The 10,816-nt window shown below is 35.7% G+C and overlaps 1 protein-coding gene across 1 annotated transcript in view; it reads right to left on the minus strand.

Annotated features, from left to right (window-relative positions):
- dnah6 (dynein, axonemal, heavy chain 6) overlaps positions 1-10,507 on the minus strand; it is a 98,220-nt gene extending 87,713 nt beyond the window's left edge. The window contains exons 1-14 of the mRNA XM_067441730.1: positions 10,371-10,507; positions 9,717-10,053; positions 8,024-8,182; positions 7,657-7,937; positions 6,892-7,159; positions 6,556-6,690; positions 5,367-5,481; positions 5,164-5,278; positions 4,574-4,742; positions 3,918-4,025; positions 3,690-3,800; positions 3,496-3,585; positions 2,649-2,769; positions 2,407-2,558 (exon numbers count right to left, since the gene is read on the minus strand). Of these exons, the coding sequence (XP_067297831.1) occupies positions 2,407-2,558; positions 2,649-2,769; positions 3,496-3,585; positions 3,690-3,800; positions 3,918-4,025; positions 4,574-4,742; positions 5,164-5,278; positions 5,367-5,481; positions 6,556-6,690; positions 6,892-7,159; positions 7,657-7,937; positions 8,024-8,182; positions 9,717-9,986 (2,094 nt within the window). The 5' untranslated portion in view covers positions 9,987-10,053; positions 10,371-10,507. The remainder of the gene's footprint in view (positions 1-2,406; positions 2,559-2,648; positions 2,770-3,495; positions 3,586-3,689; positions 3,801-3,917; positions 4,026-4,573; positions 4,743-5,163; positions 5,279-5,366; positions 5,482-6,555; positions 6,691-6,891; positions 7,160-7,656; positions 7,938-8,023; positions 8,183-9,716; positions 10,054-10,370) is intronic.
- Positions 10,508-10,816: the final 309 nt, after the last annotated feature.

Below are 10,816 nucleotides of genomic sequence, written 5' to 3' on the forward strand. Positions count from 1 at the left end.
CCCCCTCCCCTCGCGTGTCGTCTCATTGAACACGGCTGCTTCCACAACCAGGTGAGGATTAGTTATCATGTTGACAAGCGCGCACGTTGTTCAGGACTCAGTTTAGAGACCATGTTTTCCTTCTAACACAACTGCTTGCTAAAATTCATAAAGAAATATTAATGTTCATCATATTTCAAATCGCACGTTTCACCCACAGTCAGGTGATTGACACTATTGGTGCGAGACGCGGTCGCAATCATGCCAGTTTATGATTTGTGTCTAACTGATCGCATGGTTTTCGGTTAAAATGTCAAAATGGTCGCATATCATTTGAAAACATTTAAAAAGTATTGCAATATCATTACTATTATTATTTTGTCAGCTTTATCACGGGATTATGATGAATAGGTCTATTCACGTTTTAACCAAGAGGGAAAAACGCGACATCCCGAGTGTCCTGAGACACAGTGCTCTTCTGTAAATTGTACTGTATCATATTATCATATAGCCTACCTTCTGACATTCATATTTCGTTCTGTAACTGGAAAAGAAGTGAAACTCAGCTCATGTGTAGCCTACATGATCTGCATGATGAGTTTGAATTTTGTCAAACTCATGACAAACATCACTGTTTGAATTTTGATACAAATTTAACAGGAAATGGTGTTATGACAAAATCAGTTTATTTATATCTCAGTCATGCCCCCATCTTTCTGCAAAATGCTTACTGTTTACTTTAACTGTAAAAAAGGGAGTCTTTGATTCATCTTTTGAAAGCATGAAATAAATGAAAAGAAGGCAATATTATTTATTTTCTTTTACAGTTAAATTATTATTATTTATGTAATCAGGGAGTTTTTTTTTTTTAAATGTCGCAAAAGCACTTGACTACCTCTTTGTACTTCAATTTAAAAAAAAAAAGTTTTTGTGGTATTTGGCATATTTTTTTTTGCTGTAGTTTTTAGGGGGTTATTTTTCCTGTAAAGATATCGAGATATATATCGTATATCGAGATATAGCAAAATATATCGAGATATATTTTTTGCTCCATATCGCCCAGCCCTACTACGCCTCCATGGGCCTTCAATGCCCCATAAATGTCAGAGCTCACTCCAAACGAGGCTCCTTATGGGCTTGGTTCAGTAGTCTATCAATCGATGACATTTGTGTGGCGGCCGGGTGGTCCTTGCCATCCACATTTGTGAGATTTTACAACATGGAAGTCCCTGCACTGCAGGCACGAGTCCTTTCTGTAAAGTGAGGTTGGCCTCTTAGTTCACACGTGGTCAAGTATGGTTCGATTAAAACGAACCCTGGTGCGATTGCTCGGTAAGTGTGGTTCATTTGAACATATGCGAATGCTGCCATCCGAACCCTGGTGCGCACCAAACAAGCGGACCAGGACCGCTAAAAAGATAGGTCTCGGTCCACTTCCAAACGAACTCGGGTGTGGATCAATTGATATATAAATGCAACATTGACCAAAGACATGTAAACAAACCAAAAACAGAACGTAATGTCACAAGATGCGACGCTACAAGTTAGCGTATTTGATGATGCGGAAAGATCAGTGTATCCAAAATTAGTAGAGGGGAAACGTGAACCAGGACTATATGTTTTGTTTTTGTTTTTTGGTCCGGACTAAAACAAACCGGACTACAAGTATGAACGCAGCCTTAGAGCCCATACCATTAGACACTCCTTCTGTGGTCCCTGACCCTTGTCCGGACCCCGTTGGATTTTTGGCCAAAGTTCTACTGTATAGCCTCAGGATTTGTTCCTCAGATAAGAGTTCTGAGCTAGGCCATCAGCTTTAATGGCACGCCGTGATTGAACTCAGTTCCCATAAGCATCTATATGGAGGCAATACAATAAACAGGTTACTCTCATAACCTCAGTTCCCTCAGTTCTTGTCGCTTCAGAGTTTTCCCATAAGTGTCTATAACAAAAGTTTTCTTCAAATTCTGAATATATTATAGGCCTATAAATATTTTTTTTATATTGCCTAGACAGCACCCAACGAGCGCTCCCTTTATAATCACTGAAAGCTGTCACTCAGTCAATGAGCGCGATCTCACAAAGTTCTATTTTATTAATCAGTAAAGCTAATGACACAATACATTTCTTATTGACATAATGTCTACACTTAGAGAGGATTTGCACACACGCAGAACTCAGCACTGGACAACTCAAGCAGTGAGTGGATTCCCTCAGTCTTTTTGCCACTCAGTGGGCATAACCGCAGTCACTCCAAATGATAGTGACATCACATGCATACCCTCTATACTTGAATTGGATGTATCTGATGAGGGAGATATCCGAAACAGGTCTACAGGACAGGTTTGAGAAGCACTGACTGCACTAGGTGAAACAGTAGGAATGCAAATTTGTGTAACTATTTGTGTGTTTTTGTCAGTGTGTAACCTCTATGCAGCGCAGAGGGGATGGTATAAGTTTGTGCTTCAGTTCTGTAGTATCCACCAGCAGAATTCCCAGGGTTCTTTTCTGTTGGATGGCTAAAGCCTCTTTATGCTCTCGATGATATTTATCCAGACTGTCCCCAAAAAATGCAACATCTGCATCATATACACATACAAAACATAAGAAGTGTGAAACAATTATAATTTTTACCATCAGTAACATTGTAGGTGATGATGATGATGTACCATGGTCTTGCTCTTTGAGAGCCTCCAGGTCCAGGTCTTCATTCTCTTTGTAAAACAGTCTGAATGGCTCAAATGTATGAGCATACAGATTAGCTGTATCAAATGCAATCTGAATAGATTGCTGACAGGGGAAGAAACATGAAACATTTTCACAATCAATCTCATTTTGTACTTTTAAAAAAAGAGGAGGAAAAACATGAACTTTACTTTTTTTTAATCCTTAAGTTTTTTTGTTTTTTTTACTTTTAGAAACATGAACATGTTGGTTGCACAGACTTTCAATGAATGGACAAAAATTATGAGTAAAAAATATTTATATGTGTTCCAAATATAGAATTTTTGGGTCAACTATTTCTTTAACCGTAACACTGATTTTTTCTATTTTGAGATCAACAGCTATTATGTAAAAGGAAAATGTAAGTAAACAATGACTAGCTTAGTCATGAAATTCTAGATGGCACTGGCTGATAGGTCATGTGCATGCAGTCTGCTAGCAACCATATCACTGTCATTAGCGTCCATAAACATGCTAAAACTATTATGATTGACTTTAAATAAGTACTTTACATTACACAAGACCACTGTTGTTAACAGTAATGGCATCATTGGGTTCTTTAGAGAACCACCAAATGGTGACACTTATCAACATAATTTTAAAGAAACCAAAAAATGGTTTCTATAACTTTCATAGTTATGGTTTCTATAGAAAAATTTAAATATTGGTATATAAAAAAAACTTTAATCTTCCTGTGGAAAACTAACTTTTACCTTATTTTTAATTGGTGCATGAAAACTGTTTATTTTTTACTGCATTTAGATTATAGATATGTTAGAATAAAATAAAAACCTTAATATTGAGGATAATGTCCAGCAGATGAGTGTCATCTTCCAGGATTTGAGCAAGACTAGGGCCATCACCACATGTCTTCTCCTCAACCTGACACACCACGCATACACATGTGCAGTCACACATCAGTCAAGGTCAAATTATAAAAGAGCTTAAACTATACATTAAAAAGGTAAATGTTGGTCGTGTTTTACCTTTTTGTTGATAATGGGTTGAGTAAAAGCATCAAAGTAGGAGTCTTGCACAAGAGTATCCAAAGACAATACTGTGTTCTGAAACCGCACAGTAATCTCTGCTACACACTCCTGATGTACACAAAAATACATGGAACGCATTAATATGTGTCATGTCCAAATATACACATACTGGGCATGCAATGTTTGCAACACACAAAAACTGATAGTGTGCATAGAAACACAAACCTGGAAGTCATCAATAGAGGGCTGGTATGATAAGGAGTGTGTGTCCAGCATCAGCTCAGTTATGAACAGTGGCTGGTGGGGAGCACCAACATTCTGCTCTGCTGTAACCTGTAACACACAAACACATAATTATGTTTGTTTCACTATATTAGTGAGGACATCTCAGACTTCCAATGTTTTTATATCAGGTTAATGATTTCTATCGCCTAACCTGAACCCTACATAACCCTCATAGAAACCGGTGCAAATTGATTTTTGAAACGAAATAAATAAATAAAAACCTTTAAAAAACTAAAATTAAATAAAACCAAATAAAAAATACATCAAAGTTTGGTTGAAAATGTCAGCCAATAAAACAATTCATAGGTATCATGTGTAAAAAAAAATATATTGAAATACTGTATACATTTCTTGACATTATTTTAATATTTAAAGTCTTATTAATATTTGTATGATTCATTTTCATATTTGAAAATTCACGAAAATAAAGTTAATCAGTTTGATCCGTTTTTAGATCTAATTTTACAAAAATCAAGCCCTATATAAAAGTGAATGTAGTTTAAGAATCACAGAAATACAAACAACACGATATCTCACTTTCACAAAAAGCGGTAATAATGTTACCATACATCAAATAAGCACACAGGCATTCTAACCTTTATGTCAGGATCATGGCTGGTCTCGCTGCCTGCCCAGCTCTGGATAAGGGCAAGTGAAGGCGTGTGTGTTATGTGCTCCTGAAACACACTCAGTAGCTTACTGACCGAGTTGACCACAAGCATGTGTGTGGTGTTCACAATCAGATAATCAGTCATTCGGATGAAACTATGGAGACCAAGAAAAAGATTCCACAGTTTACCAAAAAAATAGCTTTTTGTGGCGTGATAGAAGTGGACACTATTAACAGTCATTGTGAAATAACTAAATAAATGTTAAATAAAGCTTTATAAAGGTATAAAATGAGTTAACTATTCTCTCCAGCCATCAAATTATTATACACTGATATGACTGATATTAGTTATTTACGGCTAGATTATTATATTCATTATTAAATAGCTTGGGCCTTGGTGCCAATTTTTCTGTTAAACACATTTTATCATATTTAAATTCATGGTACAGAAATGATTATTTAATTAAATGTCTTAATAATCAATAAATGGCAAAATACCTGCTAATTAATATAGTCTTCAAAATAGTCTGGCCTATTCACTGTGTTGAGCTAGTATTGTTAGTAATGTGGACTAACCAAGTAAGTCGCTTGCAGTAGTAGCTCTTGTTTGTTTTCTGAGTATAACTCATCTTCTCAGGTGTGTCTTCGAAGAATAATCCAAAAGCAGGTGATGCTAACTCTTCATTACCATCTAATATATGTAAGAAAAAAAATACTCAAATTCACAATATACCAGGTATTTGACATATTATTGCCTCTTATCTGGATAAAGGTGTCACCAGTTTCCAAGTCGCCATAGTCAGGTGTGTGTCCAAACTCTTTCAAAGCATTTCGACAGGCACTTCTTGCCACTTCCATTACCAGCATTCTAAATGTTTCAATACGGGAGGACACCTAGAACACAGATACACAAAAAGATCTGATCTGGCATTTTTGGTTCCATTAAGATCATTGGATTCTTTCCATTGCAAAAATAAAATAAAAAAACACAATTAAATGGTGGAAAAGGGAAGGTTTTTTTTTTCACACTAAAAAAAAGGTTATTTTAAAGAACCCCTGTGTTGAATTTTTTAATGTTGTATGTATGTCTTTGTGGTGTTTTTCATATGCTTTAAGACAAGTAAACACCATAGCTGAGTATTTTCTCCTTAAACCTGCAGTGAATCAAAATCACGGTTTAAAATCGCGTGTGCTCCTTATGTCACAAACTACTTTGTAACCAATCACATGCGGGCAGGCTTTATCAAATCATTAACTGCGGAGCAGGATAGTCTCAAGAGAAGCCAGGTTATCCCGGTATATTTTTTCTGTTGACATGAAGAATTGTTTACATTTACCAATATAGTGGGTGAATTACCGGTATGTATATTGTATATTACAATATTATGATTTACTATATGCCTTTTTCAACTGACATAAGTTGCCCAAAGCGTTTCTAAGGATGCTGATTTTTAGAAGGCAGACTGAGATGGCAAATTAGACTCTGAAGCATGGTTTGTGTAACATTAGCAACACATTATTAGCTGTTTGATAACGTAGTCAAGAAAAAGGCAAAATACATTAATTACGATTATGTGTCCGACGTTGTAAAAAGCGATACCATATTGCAGCATTTACTACAGTAAAGTTGACCGAGTGGATCTCTGAGCTGGTGTGAGTGAGTGGAGGCAGGGCTAATTTGCATATTTATGAATCTATATACTAAATGAAGTAAGGGTGTAGAGTTACATTCAAGCTATTTTAAAAGAATTTTTCACAGGTAAATTTTGTTCACATGTAATTTTGGTTATCAAAGATGAGTTTTAAGGAATTAAGGAATATTGACTACAGGGGGACTTTAAGAACAGTCCTCTGAAAGGATGATTTGGGAGTAAAAAATGGTTATTCTATGGCATTGTTGCAAAAAACCCTTTGTGTAACCTTTATTTTTAAGAGTGCATAACACGTGCAAATTCAAATCTCTCTCACCTCCTCCAGCTGTTTGTATTGTGCGCTCTGAAACTCCTCAAGTGTGTATGTGTGGTCTTTCTCTAGTCGACACAGAGGCATGTCACTGATGTGGCAACACATTTCCCTGATGTCAATCAGTGCTGGTTGCAGAGACTGAAATGCAGACATGATACTTTTCACCATACTTTTGCTGCCTTTTTATAAAGAAGGTGATGCATTCTGCAAGGAACCTTATTGTAAGTATACAGTACGTAAAATTCAGCGTCTCTCTTTTTTATTTATTTTTTATTATTGAAACAAATTAACTTTTCTTAAAGCCATACCTTAATTAAAATACAATAAACTTTGGCAAACCTCATTGAGAATAAAGAGATGCTCTTGCAATGAGCGTCTGCATTTGCTGATTTTCTTATAGCGCACATTGGCGTGCCACACACGAAAAGCCTTCCACTTGCGGAAGAGGGCAAACACAGGGATGCGCAAAAGCTTCCGGTGATATTGGTATTCCTGCTCCCAGCATTCTAAAGGCAAATAGTCCACCTCAGACCCACAGTAGTGCATCACTGCATTGGTGCTGACTGTATAGTAGTCCGACTTGTTGACATCATCAAACATTGCAATTCTGTTGAAAGAATATTTTGAGTATTTTGAGACAAAGATATGCTTTAACACATAGTTAACAGTTTATTTGTATTTTTAATGTATTTCAAAATATGTGAAATGGTTTAAATGAACATAAATTATGAATTTAATCAAAAAATATTTGAATATATTTTGAAATGTAATTTATTCCTGTAATGGCAAAGCTGAATTTTCAACTGCCATTACTCCAGTCTTCAGTGTCACATGATCCATCAGAAATCATTCTAATATGCTGATTTGGTGCTCAAGTAACATTTCATATTATTATCCATGTTAAAAACAGTTAATATTTTTATAGAAACCTCAGTACATTTTCCAGGATTCCTTGATAAATACAAATATTAAATAGAAATCCAAGTTAATTAAATCAATTTAAAAGTATGAATTTATTTTCTTTTCTTTTATTACTGACCCCAAAATTTTGAACAATAGTATGCAACCACACTTCTACATAACTGCAAAAACTGCATTTCTTACTTGAGGTTGTATGTGTCAAATTTGATGGATGATTTAGGTGCTGCAGACGTCACATAGAAGAATCCTAAGTGAGGGTTGTTCCTTATGGTTTGGACGATGTCAGGTGGGGAGCAAATTTTTGCACGAATTACTTCCTCTACTGAGTTGAAAATCTGTGAACTAGATGGCGGTGGAGAGGGGGTGTAGCTCAGAGATGAAAATGTAACAGGACAACCTCTAGATGAGCTCTTTGTTCTTTTAGGAGGGGATGGGATCCTGAGTGAGCCCTGAGTCAACTGCGCCTGAAATCATCACATAAAAAGCACATACATTTACTAATGTTACAATAGACATCTTCCAGAGTTGTTTATGAGTAGAGTGGCCAGACCTGTCTATCTTTGACATGGTCAGGAATTCTGGGCAGCTGTAGTGGAGAGGGTCCTCCAATGGACTGGACTTCATCCAAGGAAAAAGGCATCTTAGGGCTCAAGTTGAATCTATGGATGTTCTCTGGTTTTATACAATCACTGCGTCTCTTCAGAATTGGCTAGGGTAAAATACAGATCATGTACTTCAATTATTAACAGGAATGAGTATGATGGTTATTTTTTGCTACTGTAGATTTATTTATTTATTAATATTGTATGTCATTAAGAAAAGGAAAAATATTTTACCGTAAATATCTAGTTTAAAATGCATGTGCCATGTTTATAGAAATATACTCTTTGTATTCATGTTGGTTCCATGGCATTGTAAAACTTGTGTATCAACTTTTAAAAAAAGTTTAAATTTAATAACTTAAATTTCATGAAGTATAACAATCAAGTAATAAAATATATTTAAATGGGGTCTAATGCTATTTTATGCATTCTGACTTATTTACACTGTTAAAAGAGTTGTATTATCATGCTAAACATGGCCCAAAACATCTTTTAATTAGTTGGACATATGACAGTATTTTGGAAAGTTTTTTTCCGAGTATGGCCCTTTATGATGTCATAAAAGACTGAATTCCTTGTAAGTGCACTTCTCCTGGATATACACATGCGCACATCAACCAGAACTAGAGCAAGACCGTCAACAGCGAGCTTCGTTTGTGTTACCTAAACCGTCGGCAGCACCGCTTTTTTGTTTTTAGACCACGGAATCAACAATATCACTAAAGACGTGTTTCTGGTTGTGAGGAAAAGATAACTTTGTTCAGCTTCCCAAATGACCCAGCGTTAAGGAAACAGTGGATGCAGTTTGTTTTTCTGGAACATGTCTTTTATAAAAATGATCAAACTAAAGACTCTACGGACATATAATGAATGCAATAGGTACTCAACATTAACATGAGAATGGCAGAAACTGCGCATGTTATGTGTTATGGCCCTTTTAACTTGAATGCATGAGTGTCCACACCTCGATTATTTTGAAAGTTTTAAGTTTTAAGTCATTTTGATAAATATTTATTTTTAGCAGAATCACACAACATTTTTACAACCTGAACTAATCTTACATTCTCATATATAATTATTAATATATAATTATAATATATATATATATTTATATAATTATTTAATATTTAAAATAATTATTCAGGGTCTGCAGATCTCTCTCTCTCTCTCTCTCTCTCTCTCTCTCTCTCTCTCTCTCTCTCTCTCTCTCTCTCTCTCTCTCTCTCTCTCTCTCCATGTTGGATGGACCACATGGCACGATTTGGCATACAAAAGTTTTTCAAATTGTTATAAAATGTATAAAGGATTTATATATTTTTTTTCTAGATAATAATAATAAAAGATTATACTAAACTGCTTAAGAATGTTATGCTTTTGAATAGTCTTTTTTCTTCATTATGATATCAGGGCCGTTGTGTCACCCTGACATTTTTACCTTATGCCCCCAAAACAATTTTTTTTTATTTATTTTTTTTATAATTAAGATATTAAAAGCATGCCTATCATAGCAGGTGTGTATCAACTTTATTGTAACATTAATTTTAGAATTGTCTCATCAATGACCCAATTTTGAAACGCAAAAGGAATGAAAAAAATAAATGAACAAACAAACAAGTCCTCATTTGATGGTATTGCTCTTACCAACATCTCAACTTGTGCTGGTCTCTGTGTGGTCAGTTGTCTTTCCTGAGCCTTAGTTCTGTGAGGGAATACCAGAGCATCAGGGTTCGGCTGTGGACGTCTGGGCACTGCTGAGATTAGTCTAGACCTCAGCTGCTCCATATCAACAGGTGCCAGAGAACCAGGTACATTAGTAGGCACAGATAAAGCCGTCCCAAACAGCTTCTGTGTGCCATGATCTTGCTCTGGCCCTCCCTGGTCTCTGGAGGTGCCTTTTTGAAAAGAGTACATGACCAAACGTTCCTCCTCTTGTGTTCTTCCCCCAAAAAGATTTAATTCCTTGTTCTCTGAGTTATTCCTGGACAGTAAATTATTTTCAATACAGTCAAGACAACAGCTTGTAAGTGACAATCGCAGTGAACTGTCATAATACAATTATACAATAAAATGAATAGACAGTGTTGCTAAGTAACGTCCGGGAAGTATTGTCTCGTTTTTCTTTTAAAACATCCAAATTAACGTATACAGCAACATTAACCAAAATATTGTACTTTGTATCGTCGTACGTATAGACATATCTTTAGGCGTTTTAATAAAGTCCCCTCATTATAGAAGCCTATAACTGTAAGCAAACAATAAACGGCGCGCTGACTTTCCCTCAACAGAAATACTTACAAAATGTGTTTACAAGTCCCAGAGTGTGAAAATAATTTAGCAAACTAAATTAGCTGCTGCCAAGCATTCACGAAAAGCGACGGAGTGCTTATATTTTTTCTGTCTTCTAAACGGGACATCTGAGTGGCGGTCATTATTATCTTCTACTGGGCTGTTTAGTTAACGTTACTTAGCAACGGAGCGAACTTTTAACCACTTCCGCTTTAGATGACAGCAGATGTAAAGCACCTGCAAATCGTTCTTTTGAACAATTTCGAAGAACCGACTCAAGCGACTCAGTGATGACAAGATATGACGTAAAAATGTGCGATGCTACAGATAAATGTCAGACCAGTTTGCGTTTACTTTAAAATCACAAAAAGCTGAAAACATTTACGCTAAGCATATTTGGCTTCTTCTTTTTTCTTCAAATGAGCAAACGAGAATCAATGTTAATAAATAAAAAA

This window comes from Pseudorasbora parva, chromosome 4 (assembly GCF_024679245.1).
Source record: "Pseudorasbora parva isolate DD20220531a chromosome 4, ASM2467924v1, whole genome shotgun sequence".
NCBI lineage: Eukaryota > Metazoa > Chordata > Actinopteri > Cypriniformes > Gobionidae > Pseudorasbora > Pseudorasbora parva.